At 39.1% G+C, this 23,929-nt stretch overlaps 1 protein-coding gene across 3 annotated transcripts in view; it reads right to left on the bottom strand.

The window, feature by feature from the left end:
- Positions 1-23,929, bottom strand: part of LOC140253492 (leucine zipper protein 2-like) — a 151,924-nt gene that overhangs the window by 56,856 nt on the left and 71,139 nt on the right. For all 3 annotated transcript variants that reach the window (XM_072339119.1, XM_072339117.1, XM_072339120.1), the window contains exons 3-5: positions 8,436-8,553; positions 7,343-7,413; positions 5,285-5,366 (exon numbers count right to left, since the gene is read on the bottom strand). In XM_072339119.1, coding sequence (XP_072195220.1) covers positions 5,285-5,366; positions 7,343-7,413; positions 8,436-8,553 — 271 coding nt within the window. The remainder of the gene's footprint in view (positions 1-5,284; positions 5,367-7,342; positions 7,414-8,435; positions 8,554-23,929) is intronic.

Genomic DNA, 23,929 nt, shown 5'->3' with positions numbered 1-23,929 from the left:
CATAACCTATCTTGGGAAAATATTGCTGTTAAACCATACAACTATTGTTGTATAGGTCATCACTTTGTATTTCCTGATTAACCTACCAGTGGATACCATGATATTTATTGGGAAACTTAGAACTGAGAGAAGAACATCACTATATGTAAAACCTCTCATTTGACTTTTGTACTAGTAGATATAGCATTCTTTGTAACCAAGTCCATGGGAATCTTCAAAGAACTAAGGATTTATTTAACCATAGGCTTCTAACAGTCATTGGTCCTAATGAGAACAGATCCATACTCTCCATCAGTGTAATTTATATGTGGAAGTAGCTCAATCCTTATTTATTTCGAAGATTTGTCTTGGAAGTTAGAACTCTCAATCTTAGTTTATCAAGCAGTTTAAAAAATATATTTCTACAAATCTAAGTTTGTTTTAGGACTGAGTTTTCCTAAAGACTTCAAGAACTTAACTGGGGAAAGGTTTTAATTATAACAACTAGGATTAAATGAACACATCCATCACATTTCCATAAGGATTCTCCTTCAGCTCACAGAAATTCTCACTGCTACATACCCAGAACCCCATGAGAGTCCACATTTGATACAAATTCTGCCTATATGTACAGGAAACTACAGTTCAACTGACATTGTAGCAGACTTGTTAAGAAAAACAAGATATCTGGAAGGAAATCAATGAGCAAAAAAAGACTGTTGAACATTCTGACCTAATGAACATACCGACAGAATGATCTGAATGCCATGGAGATCAAAAATGACAGTGAATCTGCATGATATGCTGTTCAGTCGTGTATATATTCAAGTAGGTAGATGTCAGTAATTTAGAAGCTATTACTGGGCTTGACATCACTCTCAATACCAAAACAGAAGCCAGAGAACACTATCACCTAAGAAAGAAGAGTCAGTATGGGGTATGTGATATTACTACCAACTGACACATGTAACAGAACTTCTTTTGAAATGCTTCAACAGGTCTTTTCTAATAATTTGGAAAAGGGAAATACCAACTATGTGTACATAACAGAGGATGAACAGGCTCAGTACTTTCTAGAAATCCCATTCACAAACAGCCAAAGGCATAACAATAAAGGTCATAATCTGAGTTCTGGGTTATCTGAAAGCTGAACAGTAAAAAAATAAATACTCAGATGGAACGCTGCTCAAAAGATTTGCAAGCTACCAATAGATATCAATGAATAAAGATACTTTTCTCTGTTAAAGAGTATTTTTTTTCCTTTCCTTAGTCCTAATTCTCTCAAGAGAATGCCAATGCTCCTTCAAAACATATCAGCTCTAAATCTGGATACATATGAAATACTGATAAAGATATGGCACTGAATTTATTGACTGTGTGCTCTCTATACATTGCTTGTAACTATCAGCTTGATGCAGAGATAGTTAATTTAACCACCAACTTGCACAATGATTTTAACCAGTCTCAACAACAGGACATAATGGACTATAATATTGTTTCCGAATCCCAAGTTGAGGAGTACAATCAAAAGAAAACAACAACAGCGCACAACACCTTTTTCAAGTGTACAAATTCTGCTTTTAGCCTCCAAATCCCAATAGTGTAATATATATGAATGGGCTTTTGAGTTCTCCTTAACCTCTTTCCCACTTTCTACTCACTTTTTGGTTTTGTTTGACATTCAGCTCTTTCCTAGTGCTGGCTTTCTTTAATTACAATCTAGATGTAATTATGAAAACACATAATTAAAACGTATTGGTGTTCTAAGGCTGAACTCTACAATATTAAGCAAGGACACTGCTTCTGTGTCCTGGAGACAGACATTTAAGGTATGCAGAGCTTTGTGTGCTTCAGAGCTCATTACGTTTATTAAAGGTAACAGCTTCCATCCAGCCTTTACTCAACATCAGAATGTGACCTTGAAATATTGAAATTAAATTTTCCCCCACTGAAATTACAGAATGCTTTAGCAGATGGCTGCAATCTAATTCTAAGAGACAGACAATAGTTAGTTATTCACCACAGAGGAAGGATGGAGTAATACCAACATAAAGTCATTACTTCACAGTCAAAGCTGAGCTGTACACTTACTTGCTTACCTCCAGACACCTTTTACATTGCTTAGGGCTAAGGCAGGAATGATTAACTTGGGACTGAAATACCCTTACTAGCATGTCTGTAATATCACTGTTAATATCCATTAGCTCTAGCATACTCAGTATTAATTTTCATACTCTAATTTTCAAGTTACACCACAGGAACTGATTTCTGTAAGCCAAGAGAATAGGAAGCTATAAACACAGGAAATATTCTATCTCTTGAGAAAATAATAGAATAATCTACAGCCTGATCAATATTTATGAAAGCAAAGCTAAACATAGTTTTTGCCGGCTGGGATTCCTTAGGTGAACTCAACTTTTGATTGTAAGTTGTAAATTAATGAAAAGACATTTTTGTCGTAGAGACATGTATGACTTTGTCATAAGGACTATTAGTATATATTATATTTCAGAGTGAAATGAACATCCCATCTTTTTATGAGTTAGTAGTGATAAGAGGTCTGGCAACAGATTTCTCAGAATTTAATCCCGCATGTTCTATTTCTGTTTTATTATTAAGAACGTCCTTCTGATATCCAATTAACTACATCATTTCTGCCTAGTTTTTAACAAGTCACTCACAATGAGTTACTTAATCCTAAGTTTTCATAGCAAGCACTGAGCAACTAAGAAAAAGTATTTAACACAGATGTATTTTCTCCTCTATTTTGACAAACGATACCATAATTAAGCTGTCAAACAATTCCATCACCGTGTCTTTCTAAAAAGTGTTAGTGTGATATAAAACAGCAGCAAGAACAAGATGAAAAAGGCAGTCTAAACTTAGCCTACCTACCCCTACCCCCTGCTTTCCCCTGTTTACTTTCCCATCCCCTCTGTTTCTGTGATCACTTCTCATTTCATTTTCATTCTTTACTCCAGAACAGTCCAGCTGGTTCTATACGCTGTGATTGAAATTAATGGGAAAGCGCTTTAAGTAGTGGTTCCTTTTCATGTAAAAAATAAATCACTGCATAAGAACCTATTATAAACTACTACTTTGGTATTTAGTTCTGAAAAGCTCTACCAACTTTTACTGATAGCTAAAGGAGACAGCATGTTATTCCTGATTGTCCTATATCCCCATGAATGTTTTATATACATGTTGTACGCTTAAATCCAGTATAGTACTCCTAACAGACTTTATTTTAGAAATGCTTTTTGACAGACTAATAATAACAAATAATTCACAGTTCTGCTCTGAGCTGAATGGTAGACCAGAGAAGGTCCTCAAAATACAGAGCCTTCTGGAAGACTACTCGGTCTTGAACTCTGCAACACCAAGGGCTATTGAAAAATTCAAGCCATCCTCATCATTGCAGGTTCCCTCTGCACTTTTAATCACCTTGCATAGAGCACAGGAGGTATGAATTCATCATAATGCTGCCCTATAACTCATCCCAAGGTAGACCGATGCTCTTTGTATGTTGGTGCTGCAGATGCAGAAGACAAAGGACTTAGAAAGGGTAAGAGTCACTCTCACTCAGTGTCCCCAGTCTGACCTCAGCACGACTGGAACTGTCAAGGACAGCAATGTCTTTTTGGTTCCTCAAGACCAAATCACTCCTTTGAGCCTCAAAACAGCTTCATGATTTGTCCACCGAGCGCTACCAGTACCTCAGTAAATCCACAGAACAGCAAACTTTTGGCTGTCTTAATGTTCTTGGCTTCTCTAATGTTGAAGAACTTTAATAAACTGAACCAAAACACTTTTGGAATATTTGTTCATTCTCATTGCTGGTGAATATCTGCATTTTACCTTCACAAATCAAAGACCCAGCACACCTTTCCTTCAAATCAGTGGCCAATTCAGTATCCTATTATTGGCAACTTTTAGAATACAGTTCAAGAATTCCATTTCTCTATCTAACCAGATGACAGCCCTCTACTTTATGTTCTATTATAAACTCAGGGGGGGTTGTTGCTGTTTGTTTCTTGTTTAATTTTCTGTAATGGATTTGTGCTCTCCCAAAAGTACTATAGTAGGGGCTGAAATTCTGCAAAGCACAGTTCCTCAAGGTAAAAAAAAAAAACAAAACAAAAAACAGTGTTGTATGGCAAAGAATAGAGCCAATAATCTGTTCACCTTGGCTGCTTTGGTCAGAATACTGCTTACTTATTTATTTCCCATCAAGAACAGATGAGGGTTTTTATTCTCTAGAGAAGCCTACAAGTACTATCAATCCAGTAATTATATATTATGGGGGAACATAACTGTGGTGTAGTATCCTACTTTAAGCACCTAGCACGTAGTTTAGATGTCATGACTACCTACTCTGGATCAATCTGGTCCACAAATGGGATTAAAGATCTCTTTTCTCACTACGCGCATTTTAGACTTATCCATTAAATTCAGAGGGCATGTCTTTAGTTCCAAAACATTACATTATTGAAATAATAATTAAAATAATGAACTCATCTCTTGTTCACAAAGGACCGAAAGCCACAAAGTAAATCACATTAAGGCATTTCTGAATATTTGCTAAATTACGTAGTTGTTTTGAAACCCTTGTACTGTGAGCCTGACAACTAGCAAAACATTACCAGATAAGCCATCAATTACAAAACATGAAACTAAAAATATATATCCACAAAACCTGTTTAGAACCACAGAGCGCTTGAGGTTTAAATAAATCTCTACAAATTATCTAGTTGATTAATGCTCAGCAATATTCATGTTATAAGATCACAATTGAACAACGCTGGACCATTTTCATATTTATATCCAAGAACTAAACAAAGAACTACTTTTTTTTCCCCTGCAATAACAACATTTGGATGTTTGTGCCTTGAATTTATACCTTCCTATAGTGATAATGAGATCTAGTGGTGCCAAGATTTAGCTTTCTCTTATTTTCTTGCTGAAAATTAGAAGCAATCTAGAAAAAATGTCAATGGCAGTATGACAGCTTACTCTGGTATAGGTGAGACAAGAGATCCAGAAAGGTAGCCTCATAAGGCATAAGGACTTAGGCCCAAACCTCCAAGATGCTGGATACACACCTGAACATAGAGATTTTATCCACCTCCTTTTATCTGAACCTGAGTACTAATGCCTATCTGAAATCTAAGGTTTTGTTTTAACATGTAAAAACATCTGAGATAATGCAAGAAAATTCAGGGGAGGAGGATTTAAAAAGAATAAAAATAGACAGAAGGAAATCAAAACAATACAAAAAAAATGGAAGAGGGACAGACTCACTCACCGTAGCTTGATGCTTTTCTGCCTCCTCAGCTGCCTCATTAAGCTGCTTCTGAAAGGCCTCCTGAAGAGATTTCATTTCTTCCCTAGGCATTGAAAAACCAAAACACAACCTTCATCCCAAGCGTCCATTACAGAATCATTCTTCAGTTTCAAAAGAAGAGTGACAGATGTGTTGTATTTACCACTAAGTGTCTCGCCCAACAAAATTAAAATGACCACATGAACTACAGTGCCAGCACAACACAAAAATTTGTCTGCTATGGAAATTAGGTATGTTTTACATTTACCAAATGGCCTGTCATGCAAAACATCTGCCAATGTATAGACTCCAGCAAAAGGAATTGGTACAATAAAAGCAAGGGAAGTGGACTTGGAGATACACTATTATCAAGAACAACTCATTCTAGAAAGAAACAACAAGAAAGCCAATAGATGATGCTGAAATACAACTGGACAAGAAGAGGTAATAGTATGGATTGGGCATTAGTGGATTCAAGATATTTTTGCATTACTAATGCAATCTGAGTTTCTCCAAGGTATAATTTAACGATAATTTAACCCAATGATAACCAGTCTGGAGTGGAAGGCACCTGGCTGCTGAATCAACAATCAATGATGTAGATCAAATAAAATAGACTGAAGCAGAATAGTATTAAGTTTCTCTCTGTTCACTTGCTGAACAAGCATAACCTGAATCTACTGGCAAATAAAGTGTTAAATTCTATGAGGGGGGTTTATACTGTTAACAGTGATTTCTCATACTGCATTTCTCTACTGCTACATCTCTCAAAGTAAAAAGTAAGAGCCTGTAAATGGCTGTCAAGAGCCCACAGTAGATACAAGGCATTTTCTTGGAGCCTGTAGTAAAAGCCTTTTATTTTATACAGGAGGGTGAAGGTTACTTGGTTGCATGCTGCATACTGTATTGTTTCGGGGCTGGTCTCTGGGAGTTACTGTTGTGCAGAATGCTTAGCGGTTCATACACTTAGAATTCCACATTTGCTTTTGGGTAGAAATTAAGAGACTTCAAGGTGAGATTTAAGTAATATATCAGGAAATTATATGTTTTATTATACAACTAAGAATTAGAAGTTTTCCCTTAGCAGACTTGGGTTTCGGGACAATCTATTTACTGAATATACTTCTAATTACTAAATAATGGTTTTAATCAATTAGCATTACTACCTTATACAAGTTGCATTACAATCTACCACTGCAAGACCAGGATCAGATATGAAGGATACACTGCATGGCAAGAATAGCTATGTTGCTTTCATTACAGCCATGTAACATGTAATTGTTTAAATGCTATATTAGCTGAACAAATTCTTTCATCATTTAACAGATTTATATGGAATATCTGAAAGACCCTTATCTATTTAATCCTTCTCCATGGAAGCAAAATGGAGAAGATCTGTAGTATTTTCTTACGGCTCCAACTTGCTTTGTGTTGAAGAACTGAAGGTTCTTGTCACGAGCCATCTCACATTTTCATGTGTGCTTCTACTAAATACAATATCAGCAGTAGGAAGACTGGGAGATTTAAGTTGTGCATTTCTAGCAAATGAATGCAGTGTAGATGGCTATTTCTTTGTTTCCAGAGAAAAACATGAGATACAGATGCATTTATTACATAAAGCAGTTTCAGGTAAAGTGATTCCTATTGTAGTAGTGTTTACCTGTGATTGAAGTTGTATTAATGCCAAGATTTACCTAGCTGAACTCAAGTAACAAAAAAAGTAGGTCAGAGAGTGCTGAATAATGACAGTACTGAGGAATAGGAAGTTTCATATCTAAATGTTTGCGAGAAATACTATTATTTCTTTTCTTAACAGATATCTCCCCAACTGATGTCCAATATCAGCTCATATGTCTCACGCGTTTCAGAAACTGTTCACAACATAGCATTCCTTGCCTTTATTTTACTGTTACTGTTAGGGTCAGTAGACTCCAGGCTACAAGAGTGTTTCTAATTTAAGGCAAAAGGAAGGATGATGTTTTCTAGTATTGCTGCTTTCAGTCAAAAAAGTGAAGGGAAAGGGAGAAAGTATGTTCTTACCTTTGCTTTTGGCCCAGTTCAAGAAGTTTCTGCACATCACTTCTGGCTGACGCTTCATCATTTTTCAAAGACTGATAAAGGAAAAAATCAGTTACCAAAGAGATCTTAAATGCTGCTCATTTGTGAAATCACTGATTGGGATCTGTTTTGTAAAAATGCTCCCAGTGAATTGCCACTGGTGAGAAAAGGAGGAACACCCTGACTATGCTTTTTGCCATAATTCAGCACTGCTAACTGTACACATCATTTTGCAGTGAGCACCAGGTTACATCTGATCGTGTAAAATAGATTGATATGATTTTTCTGAGTACTACCTTATTTTTTTCCTGCCTAGCTTACATCAACATAATGGTACATATGCAATGGCTGGAGAATTCCATCCTTTAAAATGGTATGCAGTACCAAAAACCTCAACAAAAACTGTGCCTTTACTAGGACTGACAAGCAGTATCAGGCAGACAGGCATGCTCTTAAAGTGATCATCTGATGATTTCAGTATAGGATCCAGAGCAAGATCTCTACTTCTCACTCTAAGGAGCTGATATGACCACAGAGTTAATCTGACTATCATTCTTTCAACACACCCATGATACCCAGAAAACCTCCTGAGTTCATCAGCCCTGGATGCCTAGCTGCCAGCTCTTCTAACACAGTCTCTTAGTTAAACTTGTAAAGTAATCTCCAGCAGTAAATCCAGTCAGTTGGTGTAGGCTGCATGTCTGCAGAGTAAAGTAAGCAGCTGCACTAGGCTGCATAGGTGCAACTCTTCAGCAAAGATGTGGCCAACAACAGCAAAGGAAAACCTTTCATAGAAGCTGTCAGGTTAATTATGTGGGGACTCCATTAAGGAAGCTTATTCTTTTCTGTTTCTTCTTTTGTTCTGCTACATTTTGTGTGCACGCTTGCTTTCTTGTCTTGTTTTGGTTTCGAATCACCCAATTTATTTAGATTATTTTTTCCTTGAGACCATCCCTTTTACACTCAATGCAAAGTAAGCAGAACTATTTGCACACTCTAAAATCAACCATTTATTAGCAGTGAATAGACACCAGTATGAAAAACTCAGACACCAGAAACCCACACATAACCTTACCTGGAGGTTTACTTTAATTCCCTCGAGTTCTTTAGAAGTCTTCAACAGTTGATGAAGAATATTGCTCCTTTCCTTAAAGACTTCCTTCAGCTGTCTTTCCAGTTCTTCATAGCCCTGCCTAACACAGAAAACAAAAGCATGAGATCCTCTCAAAACATTCTCCAATGCACTTAAAGACAGAATCAGATTGCCCAGATTTAGTTAATTAGAACTATACAGTACCTACAGGTTCCAAATTGGAATGTGGAAAGGTATACAACAGCTGTTTTCTCCTAATGCAGGTCAAGAGATGCTTTGAATGCCAAAGTGATGTGCTGCTTCTGAGTATACAAATCAGACTGAAACACTGACAATGGTCACAGAATCACAGAATCATAGGGGTTGGAAGGGACCTCCAGAGATAGAGTCCAACCCCCCTGCCAAAGCAGTTTCCCTACACCAGGTCACACAGCTCAGCGTCCAGGTGAGTCTTGAGTATCTCCAGAGAAGGAGACTCCACAACCCCCCTGGGCAGCCGGTTCCAGTGCTCCATCACCCTCACCATAAAGAAGTTCTTGCACACATTCGTGCAGAACTTCCTATGCTCCAGTTTCTGTTTCCCCTTGTCCTGTCTCCACACACTGCTGAAAAGAGTCTGGCCTTGCCACTTTGCCCCCCACACCTCAGATATCAAATGCCTTGCTGAAATCAAGACAGACTACATCCACTGCTCTGCCCCCATCCACCCAGGCAGTAACAACATCATAGAAGGCTACCAGGTTGGTCAAGCATGACCTCCCCTTGGTGAACCCATGCTGACTATTCCTGGTAACTTCCTTTTCTTCAAATTGTCTGGAGATGGCATCCATCACAAGCTGTTTCATCACCTTTCCAGGGACAGAGGTGAGGCTGACTGGACTGTAATTACCTGGATCTTCCTTCTTGCCCTTTTTGAAGACCGAAGTGACACTGGCTGTCCTCCAGTCTTCAGGCACCTCCCCCATTCTCCAAGACCTCTCAAAGATGATACAGAGCGGTTCAGCAATCGCCTCTGCCAGCTCCCTCAGCACCCATGGATGCATCCCATCAGGTCCCATGGATTTATGAACATTGGTGTTGCCTAGGCGCTCACAGACCACCTCTTCCCTGACTAGAGGTCAGTCATCCATTCCCCACAGACCCTCTCACTAACCTGCAGGGTCTGGGATTCCTGAGGGAGAGCTTTTTCACTGAGGACAGAAGCAAAGGAAGCATTCAGTATCTCCGCCTTCTCATCATCCCCCGTTACCAGAACACCCCCTCCCTTAGTAGGGGACCCACATTCTCCCTAGTCTTCCTTTCACTGTTAACATACTTAAGAAAGCCTTTTTTATTATCCTTTATCACTTCTGCCAGATTCAATTCCAGGTGGGCTTTAGCCTTCCTCATCGCATCCTTGCAGGCCCTGACAACATTTCTATATTCTTCCCAAGTGGTCAGACCCCTTATCCACATTTCATGGACCTTCTTCTTCCCTTTGAGTTTGCACATGAGCTCCTTGCTCATCCACACAGCTCTCCTGCCACCCTTTCCTGATTTCTTGCTCGCAGGGACACACTGATCCAGAGCTTAGAAGAAGAGCTGTTTAAATGCTGACAAGCTTTCACAGGTCCCCATACCTTCTAACACTGTAGTGCATGGGATAGCTCCAAGTAGGTCCCAGAAAAGATCAAAGTTGGCTTTCCTAAAGTCCAGGTTAGCAATCCTACTTTTTGTTTTGCTTCTTCCACTCAAGATCTTGAACTCCACCATCTTGTGGTCACTACAACCCAAGCTGCCCCCAACCTTTACTTACTTCCTGAACAAATCCTTCCTTGTTAGGCCCAGTAACACCAGTAACTAGATGGCTCATTGCCTTGAGGAAGACTTATCAGCAAGCTGGAGCATCCATTTCTCCCTACAAGTGCAGTAGAAACCTTTTTTTGTTGTTGTTGTTTTTACTGTCCTCACAGTATCTGTTTATAAAGGGAATAACAAACTTCAAGCTCAGATATAATCACTGAATCCTTAGAGTTGGAAGTGACCTTTAAAGGTCATTTAGTCCAATTACCCTGCAATGAACAGGGATATCCCCAGTGGCGCAGTGGTATAAGCTGCTGCCTGCGGGACTGGGGGGCCCGGGTTCGAATCCGCCCTGTGGCGCAGGGGGTAGAAGTGCCGCTTCGCTACACAGGGGGCTCGAAACCTGGGAGTTGGACTCGATGATCTCTAAGGTCCCTTCCAACTCACACGATACTATGATGATGATGATGATCCACAACTAGATCAGGTTGCCAAGAGCCTGATCCAGCCTTGCCTTGATAGTCTCCAGGGATGGGGCATCCACCACATCTCTGGATGATGGATTTCATACTATTTGTATTACCCTCATCTACAGAAGAAATGGAAAAACTGCAGGTTTTCTGCAAATGACTTTGTGTCTAGTTGCATTGCAATTAAAATGAAATCTCCAGTATTAATTTTTATGTAGAAACACTGAAAGTTTTCATGACTGCCCCAGCTATCTGACTTTTTAACAAGGAATACACCATCGTAGGAAAGCTGCCTCACTTCAGCGCCTCAGGAAGCATTATAAAAAACCAGTTTAATGAGTTTTGTATAATACCCTCATTTTAATTAGATAACAAACAGAGGTCAAGCAGGAACTTCCTCCTGCTGGGGGATAATAAGGCAGTTTCAGTAAGGTTACCACATCCATTCCTTCTTAAGCAGCACAATGCATGCATTGGCCTTTTGCTGTTGAACAGTCATGCTTTTGTTTCAAGTAAAACCTTGCATTAGAAAAATCTGTCCAAGTGGTAACACTGTCTTAAATAATCACTTCCAATTAAAGACCTGCACAAGACCATCCCCCTAAACCTATTCCTCACCAAATAATTCCATTATAGTTGGAGCATTTACAGGCTCCTGAAGGGCCCATTTTTCTATTGCCTAAATATATATATATATATATATACATACATACATATATACATGTATACATGTATACAATACAGCATCACATCATTGCCTTTTGTCTTTATAAATATGAGCATTTTTGATTGTGATGTCTGGGTGGAGGGAAGTTAATAACAACCAAGAAACAGAATGATCTGGTTATCTAAATAAAACATGCAATAGGTAACGCACATAATACAGTATGAATATAATACAATAGCATCTAGCTTCGGCTTCAACTAAATTTATCCGATTTCAGTCAATTCTGAATTAGTTGACATGTGGGAAAAAGTCATATAGGCTTTATGCTGAACAGCAGATAAGCCCTTGCTGAAATACAGTCTGCCACTTTGCACACTCCAATGGCATTTCCATAATATATTTTGTATTCAAGCATTATCTAAACACCGTCTCAGGCTGAAGAAAATAAATTACAGTAAAAAGAACATGGAAAAAATAGGGGGGAAATAAGGAACATTTTTATTTACCTGACTTCCACAGTTTGTGTACAAAATATTTGATTGGAACGTTCCTCCTCTACCTACTGAGAATCACGCACAAGTATGTTGTCAAGGCCCTTAGTCAAGGCCCTTTGCACCCACTTCCTCTGACTTGTTAATGCACACACTATAAATAAAATACAACCAACCTGGCTTCTCTTTGGCAGACATTTGGCTATGTAGAATCCATGACCCCCACCAAGAGAAAGCACACAATTGCCAGTTTCCACCAAAGGAGGGGAAAAGAGACATCTGAAAACTTAGAAACAAGGCTTAGAAACAAGGATCCAGGAAATGGAACAGCAAGTTGACTTGGTGTGTTTAGCTTGATATTGAGAATGACAACCTGCAGGAGAAAAAACAACTTCAAACTGCACAGGTGATGAAAACAGAGTTAACGTCATGAGGAAGGACAGCACAAAATGTTGTGAGTGATTCCACACTAAAATAACTTTACCTAGAGCAATAAACTCTCACTGAATTCATAAAACTGTAATAAGGAACAGGCACATAAACCTTCTAAAAGCTATTATGCTCTTCACAACTATTCAAATACGGACTTCATAAATATAGACTTGTCCTCTGCATGAAGAGTTTGCCTTTTGCATCAGTTCTATATGATTTGGTCTTCAATAGGAAATACATTCACACTAAAACCTCTCCCTTTTTGATAGGTAACACTGCTATTTTTCAGTTCTGAGATTCTTCATCATTCATATCCACAACACTGCATCTGCCTTTGTTTTCTACTGCAAATCTAAAAGTTTCTGACTGTGACCTCAGTGTTACTAACCTTAAATACACAATACATGCAGTAGACTTAGCAGATAACAAAAAAATATTTTTCCCCAACAACTCAGGCTAATATTTCTGTCTGTGCACCATGTTAAATTCTCTGCTTACTGGCTAAGAGTGCTAGCAGAGCAAGAACACATCTGTCCTGAAGAGACAATACATCAGATAAAAGCAACTTCTGTACATAGATTGTTATGAAAGCCACATCATAATGGAAGTACATCAAACTTCTTATCTTGGTTCCCAGACATTGGTTGAAAATTTCTCATTTCAGTTGGCTGTTACGGCATTGCATCTTTGGTCTTCTAAGACTTCTAGTCTTACCCAGGGCAACACTTAATCTGTTTTAGATTCGCAGCATCTGTGGGTCCAGGGGTAGTCTGGCTGTGGTAAGCCTTGTTTTGTTGTTTAAACTCTATCTCTTTATAATGAATAAGTCACCTGCTCAGCAATTCTGTCAGCAGATCTGTCTCTGCACATGCTCTTCAACCTGTTACTAGCAGCAACACAACTTTAAACAGAATAGACAGAAGCAATCGTATAGCTCATTTTCTGCCAGAAAAGGCAACGTTGAACAATTTCACATAAATTTGTCTTTATAGTATCAAGCCATCTTTAACTTTGTTCAGTCCACCGTGAAAATATCATCATCTCAAAACACTGCTATGTTGTGTGCTCGTACAAAACACAGGATCATGCACTCTGCAGCTCTTGACTTGGAATCCTTCAGACTTGTTTCTTCAAAATCCAGAAAGTCCTGTTTTGTGTAGGAACCATTTTCTCATAAAGCTGTTGAGAACTCATTGGTGTTGCTGCTATAATATGCATTTTTCTGGAACAGAATGATCCCAAATCTGGAGTGAATCAGATTTTCTTTAGCATAAAAGTCCCTAGTGAACAGAGTGCCACAAGGTGAAAAGGAACACCGGGAAACAAGACACTAAAGAGGACTGAGCATGAGAGAGGCTGCAACAGGATAATTATCACAATCCAAGCCATACATACACCCAGTAGCCTACACCAAGGCTCACTGCTTGCTCACCAATTGCTTGCTACATGCACCCAACTCTTGTCCAAAGCAAGTTCATGATGCTCCTTCAACAAGGAATGAAAACCTGACAAACCTGCATGGATACACCATACCAAAAGTTAGATGGTGAGTCCATGGCAGCTTCATCATTGAGTCTGGAAACCCTAGAAGCATTATCATCACGTTTACAACTTTTCCCTTCCTTGGCTTTTTAGTGAGACTGAGGGAACTACAGCTATCTGAGAGGTTTTCAGAGGTCACAGGATAAATTAGAATGCAAAGCATTATTAAGTGCAAATATAAATGTTCCTGACAGTTCTGACTCTAATCTTTTGAATCATAATGAGAAGTACACAGGAAAAGGAAAGAGGGCGAACAGCTAAATTCACCAGTTATGGAATACAAATCAAGTGCTAAAGAGCAGCATATTTCACAAATTTTCTTCACAAGTTCTTTGCAAGTTTCATGCAAATCTGTGCTGCTGAGAAAATCCTTTTGGATTTCTAAAATACAGCTATATATATATATATTTACACACACACACATATAAAGCACACACTGAAAGTAAATGCCCATCTCACTTCCTAATCTCAAACACTAGCTCTTCCCTCAACATAAGGCTCCATCAGTAGCCAGCATCTAGTATATCTTGTAGATGGTACAAAATGTACCTCTTACCCTCATCTTGAAGTTCTTATTTTTATCAGGCTCCCAGTGATACAAGCACTTCTTCAGCTACATCAAAGGCTTTGTGAACTGAACCTGCTCAGAGTTTCTAACTGTCACAGAACAGCTGTGAACATGCACATTTCTCCTCTCATTACCCATGTGCTTTGAATGACATTTGCATTGCAAAGATTTTCAGGATCAGTGGAAGCAAATATCATGAAGCAAACTTCTCTGTCAGTGTGCTTTGTGAGATCAAAGGTTTGTTTCAGAGAATGGCACGTGAACGTGCCTGAAATTTACCGTATGTGCAAACTAAGGAGGTTGGATCAGTATGGTGAGCATCATTTCTCACCTCCCAAAAAGAAGAGCTTCCTTCAATCTATTTGCAGCCTATTTTTGCTCAGTCAGAACTCAGCCAGATATGAATACATGGAATTCTCCTTAATCATAATTTTAATGTGACTTCCACAATAATAACAATAATAATAATAACAATAAAGGTTCTGGTACTACAACAGAGCTGAGATGATACAAATGATACTTCTGCTGGAGAGATTTCTCAGGTTATTAGCATACTGACACAAACACGTTGTCCAACTTCCAGTCTACAAATAACTACTGGAACAACTGATGTGTCCAATTTCATCCAGTTGATCTTCCCTCCCCCCCCAATAAAATTAATATAATAAAAAGAAGTCAAGAGTTCAAGTCAAAAGCTATAAAGCTATTAAGGAATTACATTTCAACAACTCCAGGCACAACTTCGAAATCCTCCTCTCTAATTTCCCATCTGAGAAAAATAAAGATCATGGAAATATCTGGTCCAGTTAGCCTGTGTGTATTCTCCTCTCTCCTAAATCTTTGCCCCTGTGCATCACAGGCTTACCCATATTAGGAAAAAGCTGAGGGTGAAAATGCACTTTGGTTCAATAATAACCTCAGATAACTCTGAGAGAGGCCTGAGGAAAATCATATCTCCCTAGTGTAAAAACACTTGGCTTGACACACCTTTCCTGCTGCACTTGGATGGAGTACTGAAGAGTGCTCTGACAGCGAGAAACAATCCAAGCTTTAGCAGAGATTAAGTACAAATTCCCACAATCAGAGTGATGAACAGTAGTCAGTCTTTCAGGAAGCTGTAAAGGAGGCACTTCTATTTGTCGCTACACTTGCCAAAAAGGTTAGAAAATGAGTGCAGCCTATATATCCCAGCAGCAATTTTAGGGGCTTATTGATTTCTCTTCTACCTGAACTGGAGAATGGTTTTCTCAAGGGGAATTACAATACAAGATCACTTACCAAGGACAAGCCCATTCCTTTTTAAAGCAGTGTATTTTTGCCTTGCTGTATTTATACCAGATGTGTAACTAATGCAAATATAAAAGAAGGATTTTAATCATACTGAACTATTTGATGGCATTACTAGACAGGATTTATTACTTTCAGGTTGTAAGTTGCAGTTAACAAGCCCCACCTCGTGATTTGTGCTAACAGCAAGAACTGGTGCATTGACTTCCTGGTAATTCCATCATCCATCCTTCACTCTATCCCCGGTGATCAGTTCAAACAAAATCAGAAAACAACAGCTGCATTTTCACACCAATTGTTCCTTCCACCTGACACACCTGTCAACATGAAGCCAAGAAAGTGATAGTATGTGGCAGGAAGTGAAATCCTTTCAATGTACGCACTTACGTATTTATACCTTAAAACACACCCAGCCAAAATACAGCCCCCACATCAGATCAGGCTGCCCAGGGTCACAACCAGTCTGGACTTGGGCATCTTCAGGACTGGGGCATCCACAAACTCTTTGCGCAGCCTGCACCAGGGCCTCAGCACCCTCTGAGTAAAGAATTTTATCCTAACTTTCCTCCCTTCCCTTCATTGCCCCTTGTCCTATCACTAGATGAACCAGATGACTTTTTAAGGTTCCTTCCAACTCAAACAGTTCCATGATTCAATCATTACTGATCTTACCCAATACAAAAAGAGATCCTACGATGCAATGACAGAAGAAAACACATGACAAATACGAAAGAATTGCATACATTGAATGGAAAAAAAAGCTGAAATACTTACACATTTTGCCCATGTTTTTGAGCATCATTTCTCACATTTTAGTTTCATTGTGGAAATTAAAAAGCTTCCAGAAAGACACCTTGAAAGAAGACACCTGAAAAGGCTATTGATTTCAAGAATATTCACCATTTAATCATTTAAGTGAACAAGGATCTTAGATTTGAACTCAGCATTTTTCTTCTTAAACCTGATATCATTATATAGCACAAAAGCTTTTTGACACCTGCCCTTTATATTGAATATATTTGTACAAGTCTGAATATATGACCTCTTTCAAGAATCACGTTAGAAGTCAAATGCCTTACAACCCACGAGTTCTCTTCAGGTTAAGTAAATAAATTGAATCAGAAATACAACCGAAAGCTTGACCTTGAAATTGCCTTTTCATTTCTACAGCTCTCAAAGGTACTTTTTCATTTCTACAGCACTCAAAGGTACCTGGTACCAACAGGGCTATTTGGGTAGTGAGTTGTTGGAGTTTCTTGTTGTTGTTTTTGTTGTTGGGGCTTTTTTGGCTTGAAGTCTGATTCAGGAAAACCTGGATAATCAGCAGAGACTCTGGAATCTCCACTTATCATAGAATAGCTTTGGTTGGAGGAGACCTTAGAAATCACCTAGCTCCAATGCCAACCACTAGAGCAGGCTCACCAGGATCCCATCCAACCTGGCCTTGAGAACCTTCAAGGATGGGGCACCCATTCTGTCCTTGGCCAGGGCCTCACCACCCTCTGTGTTAACAGTTGGTTCCTAACATGTAACCTAAATCTCCTCTCTTTTAGTTTAAAGACATTCCTCCCTTGTTCTATAACTATCAAACCATGTAAAAGGTTTGTTCCCCTCCTGCTTGTAAGCTCCCTTCAAGTACTGGAAGGCAGAAATGATGTCTCCCCATGGCCTTCTTCAAGCTAAATAACTCTCCTCTGGAACTGCTCCGACAGCTCCATATCCCTTCCTGTACTGGGGGACATGGTACTCCAGTTGAGGCTCACCAGAACATGACAGTGCCCTCCCTCTCCCTACAGCCACTGCTATGTTGATGCAGCCCAAGATGCAGTTATCCTCCTTGGCTGCAGGAACATGCTACTGGCTCAGGTCCAGCTTCTTGCCCATTAGGACCCCCAAGTCATTCTCTGCAGGGCTGCTCTTGGTTCTCTCTGTACTCACCTGGGATTGTCTCAATCCCAGGACAACACCTTGCATTTGGTTTTGTGGATCCTTGCTAGATTCTCATGTGTCCAGGTTGCTCTGGATGGCATCCCTTCTTCCTACTGTGTCAAATTCACCACTCAGCTTGGTGTCATAAACAAACTTATAGAGGTTGCAACTGATGACACTGTTAAAGATGTTGAATGCTGATAAAGATGTTGAAGAGCACTGGACAACATGGACACCCAGGAGACACTGCTCTTGACTGACCTCCATCTGGACATTGAGCCATGGACAACTACTTTTTGGCAATCATGGATCATCTCATACACGGTTAAAAGATGGTAATCTCTTACGTTAATAAGAACACAGAAGTATCTGGGCCTTTCAGATAGAGATTTAGAGAAGACTACAAGGTGACACTTGTGCTTCATAATTGTTTTATTATTATCTATACGTATCATTCAGCTGTAGATTCAGGGTATAATTACATCCTGGAGATATATATTGGGTAGATTTAGAGTAGATATGGGTAGATTTAGACTAGGTATTAGAAGAAATTCTTCATTGTAACGGTGGTGAGGCACTGGAACAGGTTGCCCAGAGAGATTGTGGATGCCCCCTCCCCAGAAGCATTCAAGGCCAGGCTGGATGGAGCTTTGAGCAACCTGGTCTAGAGGGAGGTGTCCCTGCCTGTAGCAGGGGGTTGGAAACAGGTGATCTTAAAGGTACCTTCCAACCCAAACCAATCTATGATTATTTTACTGATTGAAAATTTACCTAATTAATAATGAACATTTCCTGGTGTGTCAGTGCATACATAACATTCATTATCAACATCAGTACAGTGGTAACTTAGTGACGGCCACAGCAAACACAAAAGAGATCAGCAGCATTTAACACAGCCAGCTATTTTTTTGAAGAATAGCTGACTTGCAATTGTCTGATCTCACTTCTTGCTCATCTAAGAACTGAAGCATGCTACTTAATCCTTCCACTCCCTAAATCAAAGTATCCAGAGCGACTGTGAGACCTGGATGAAAATCATAATATATTTTTTTTTTTTCTTAGAAAGATAACCCAAAATGCAATTGATGCACAATCAAACAACATTAGTATTCAGAGAAAGACTTTGTTAGAAATGGCAGACAAACCTTTGGGTAAGAACATCCTAGATTTTTGAGGAAAAAGAGCTAGAAATAGAAAATATTACCACAAGACATAGCAGTGCATGTGAGCTGGCGGCAGTAAATGCAAATACTCGAGATTCATAGCTCCTATTCAAGTGTTCAGGGCTCTCTGGGGGAAGCAATCACAATTTGGCAGTTGTCAGATGCGGTACTAAAAGATGCACACAGCCCAACTTTTTAACGCTGACTAAAATGAGATGGAGTCCTATTTCAGCCCTTTAAGCTGACTATGCAGGAATGATTTTTTGCTCACTAACAGGAACATGGGTCAGCAAATATAAGGTGCTTATAACAAGATGTTGGTTAATTATATTCAAGTAAATTTCAGAAAATATTACCAATATTTTCTAAGTGCATTTCCTGCACTACAAGAAGCAACCATATTTATACAGAGTAAAGTATATCTAGTTCAGTTAGTTTGCTTCACGTTGGAAATTCCTCACTTCTAAGACTTTAACTCACTGCATTTTTAAGCATTTTTGAATCACACAGATAAACTTCCATTAAAAAAAAGAGGCTTACAGCACTTCAGTGCTCTATTGCTAATGCAGCAGAAAATCAGTTTCTTGCACAACGCAGATGAATCTCATTGACATGAGGAGATTTACAGACGACTTTCACTTGTATTAAAAAGAAGGCAAGCAGAGGAACCAGGATGTAAGCACAATATAACAAATAAAAATAGTGATAGTGACACAGAAAGCAAATGAATAGTTGAGGAAGTAAATAAACAACATAAACATAACAGTAAAGTTTAGGTTGTTAGATTATTTCTTGAAATCTGGACAGAAACAGGCTATTTTCTGACCTAGAGGAAGAAAGCAATTTTGCAGAGAAAGCTGAAAAAATCTTTGGCTCTTTTCCCACTTGAAGATGACTCTAGTTAATAAAAGATATGTTAATCTTCCTGAAACACTTGACAGAAGCAAAGCTATAAAGAAATGTCAGGTTTGTGTCATTTAGGAGTGATTTTCCATCAGCGGCGTATGTTACTGTGGCTATCAGCCAACTATATTCATATAACTGCCTGCAGTTATCAGCTGTAATAGACACACTGTTTTAAAACAGTATTTTTGAAGAATTCTATATCATTCAAACAGTAACCCTCCTTTATTACATGGTTACAATAACTATTACAGTTACACCAGATAACATGTACTATTTTCACATTTTTCACCTACTTAAAATGGATCGCTTACTTCTTAGCAGTCAGAAGCTTTTTGCATGTTTTAACTGACTTTGCTTGCTAGACAAAAGCATTACTAAATACTTCAAGGGTACCTTGACAGAGGTCTGCTTTGACTCCTTTTCCTAGACCCTCTTTGGCAAACAGCCTAAGGAAAGCATGCTGCTCTTTGCAAATGTCACCCTTGCTATTCAAACCCATCGAGCAGAGGAAAAACAAACAAACAAACAAACAAACCCCAAACTAAAACAAACAAACCAAATCCAGACATCTAGAGCTGAACCCAGTCCATAGAATCGTTAGTGTTGAAAAAGACCATCCTGGTCATCTAGTCCAACCCTCCTCTCATCTAGATGCATGGTACTCACGTCTTTTAAACAGCATTTTTGAAATGTAATTGGATCAGGGAGAAGAAAATCTTCTGTATGTGGAGCGTGTGCAGCTGTTTATAATGGTTTCTGATATCCCCAAGGCATTTTAATACGTGTGTGGAAAAGCACCACAAAGTACACTTCCTGAACACTACGTGAATACTTACGCTAATGCAGCGTGAAGACCTCCAGCAAGCTGCCCATTGATTTTATCTTAAAAATACCTAAATTTATGTCAACAGCTCTGGGTTTCTGTAACGCAAGGTCTGGCTCTGCATTCATCAGTGCCAGATTTATATCAAGTTGTACATGATATGACTTCAGAGGTACTAATACAGTCACTGATGTGACACACTAATGCACTGTGCACACATACACCACTCCTTTAATCAGCCTGCTGTTATATATACTTTGAGCTTACAAATCCCAAGAGCTTCAGACAATACTGTCATATATAAAGACCATTAGCCACAGATGCAAGGAAGCTTATTCCATATCCTCATTTGGTTTTGAGTCCTTTCATTTTATTGAATAGAAACAAATGAAAATAAATCACATACAAAACCATTCAGCATAAAAAAAAAAGATCCAAGTTTTCTGAGTAATTCATGGTGCAGAGGTTTTTTTCTTCCCACTGTATCATATAAGACAAAAACCTCTTTTCCTGAAGTACTGGTTCCTTTTCTATAGTTACCGTTATTTCTTTCAACATTTAACACCACATGGTATAAAAGAATATTATTGCAACCATCTATCCTCTAGATGAGATCTGTACAGTCATCTGTCATCTGAGGAGTGCATAACTACTGCTTTATCTCAGAACAGAGAAAAATACTGCTTGACCAAGCATGGCAGAATTGTCTTTCTTCCAACACATGCCTTATCTACCTTGCGTATGACCTCTGGAATAGTTTTTGCTATGTTTCCATATGGCCTACAATAGACATAGGTTGTTTTTTTCTACCATAGACATAGATTTAGAAGAGCTGAAAATATTGAAAAAGATAACTGTTGAGATACGGCCTTGCACCTGACCATTTTCCAACCCGATCAGACCATTCCCTCTTACGCCTTCCTTTCCTTTTCATATAGGATGCATTCATGCTGGGCACAAAATACACAGCTGATGATAGACAGTTTTCTCTGATTTATTTCAAATTGAAACAAGAGTTGTTGTCTCCTCCAGGTGAAGCATAATAGAAAAATAGAGGGCAAACCAGGACACCCATACTGGCGCACAGAGCCATTCCAGATGTGATTGTTCTGGGTCAGCAGCTAAATATTGTAAGGACAGAATGGTGTGTACAAGAAAAAAAAAACATCAAAACCTCAGATCCCAAAGGCATTCAAGCAAGGAAGCCACACACATTAAGTGTTGACCTCACCTGAAAAAAAGCCTTTCATTTTCACCAAAAACACTCAAATGGAATTTTTTATAGAGATTCAAGCATTTGGAGACACTTGAGTTCCATCAGTTCAGTAAGACTATTGTGGCAATGCTAAAAATGGGAATATTCTTCTGAGTAAGCAGACTCTTTGCTTTAAACCTACTGTTGGAACTACAGGGATACTGGTGTTTTAAGGCTACATGAAAAAAAAAAAAAAGTGAAGAAAGGTTTGACCTGTTTTCATCCTCTTATTCTAAATAATTACTCTTTCATACAGTTTTTGGCAAAGTCTCCAATTTGAATGGTTTGTGCTAAATGTAAACAAAAATACAGAAAATGGGGCACCTTTCAAACTCAGAGCTTCTCCCTGCTTCAGTATTTACATAATAGTTCCTGTAAAGAGCCCCAAGTGTAAATATACATCATCATTATCAATGACTTCATGAAAGAAAGCTGGACTGTACTGCTCTGGAATGGGATTGTCCAAGCCTTTTGACTGGCGAGTATCAATTCTGGTCCCTATGCAAAAGCCCATCATGATGCTCCCATGAGTTCCCAGATACAGGTGGCACAGTACCCAGCTATGCAGAGAAAGATACACCCTTGGGTGCTGAGAATACAGAGCATGGTACTGGAATGCAGCATGTCCTACCTGTCCCTCTAGAAGTAAAGCAGCTTTCTTCATAGACAAGAGTCAGAACTAATGAAACAGACTAGAGAGAATGAAAAGCCGCTGTGTCATTTCCTGGAGTCATTTGGAGGAGACAAATGGAGAAGCTAATGCTTGGAGTTTGCACAGTATTTAGCACAAGTGGCATTTCATTCTGCCCGAGCTCTCATCAACATTTGGACAAGTAAGATAAAAAATAAGATTATTAAGATAAGATGGTATCATTAAGTGTAGAAGCCTACCCTATCAAACTACTCTAACTGACATATCTCTGCACAGAGCACTCTGAGTCACAGCACAGGCTGTTTTAAAATGAAGAGGTGAAAAATAGACGGTACCAAGCCTTTTCAGTTCTCTGCTCTTCCCCCCTGTGCATGCTATGAGCACAACAGACACACAGCCAAAATGTCACGTGTGGCGTTTCCAGCCATTATTCGCTATTTATAGCAGTGACTTTGTAATAAAAGGACACACTCTCAGCAATGCATTATATATACTGTAAGATGCTTTTGTTGCTGTTGCTTGGGGTGTTTGGGGAGATCAAAAAAGAAAATGTTTACAGCTGAACTTCAGCAACAAGTCATTTTGGAACATGGTTCTTATAGGATGCAAGTGAGGGCACTGGGATGGTCTAGTCTGGAGAAGAGGAGGTTCAGGGGAGACCTCATCATTCTCTACAACCACCTGAAAAGAGGTCGTGGCAAGGAGGGTGTCAGCCTCTCCTCCCAGGTAGCAGTGATAGGATGAGAGGGAACTGCTTTAAGATGCATCAGAGGAGGTTCAAATTGGATATTAGGAGAAATTTCTCCTCAGAAAGAGTGGTCAGATATTGGAACAGGGTGCCCAGAGAGGTGACAGAGTCACCATCCCCACAGGTGTTCAAGGGAAGAGTAGATGTAGTACTCAGGGACAAGTTTTAGTAGTCTATATTGGCATTAGGTGGTTGGTTGGACTTGATGACCTTAGAGGTCTTTTCTAACTTTAATGCTTCTGTGATTTTGAAAAAAGAAATTAAACATCATTTTCTATGAGCAGAAAAAGAGAAGGAATATAATCAGTGCTTTTGGCTTCGTAGTTCAGCCTGTGAGTCAACCACAGGAGGAAGCATTCTTTCCTCCCTACCACAACATGACTCCCAGCACCAGTTATTTGGGGCTTCTTTTAGTTTTCAGTACCCAGCAGCTGTCTTCATCTGCAACTGTAGCTGCTGGATACTGAGCATTACTGAACAGATAGCCTTGAGCTCTTCTAAAAGCCTGACTCTGAGAAAACCCAGCGGCATGGAAAAAACTGAACTGGTATGGGTGACTAATCGTACCACTTTTTCATTCAGTATATAACACAGGCAAAAAAAAACCCTATTTTAACCACCAAACTGTGATGACTCAAAGCAAACCCGCAGGCTTCTGCCACATAGTTAGTATCTAAAGAGCATAGGAATAAGAGAAACCACAGCATGTATTCTAAATTCTGAAGAGAACAAAGGAGAGATTGAAAGTTTCCAGCATCCTC

Source organism: Excalfactoria chinensis, chromosome 5 (genome assembly GCF_039878825.1).
Source record: "Excalfactoria chinensis isolate bCotChi1 chromosome 5, bCotChi1.hap2, whole genome shotgun sequence".
Lineage (NCBI taxonomy): Eukaryota > Metazoa > Chordata > Aves > Galliformes > Phasianidae > Excalfactoria > Excalfactoria chinensis.
The sequence above is the reverse complement of the archived record's forward strand: the minus strand, read 5'-3'. Positions and strand labels throughout refer to the sequence as shown.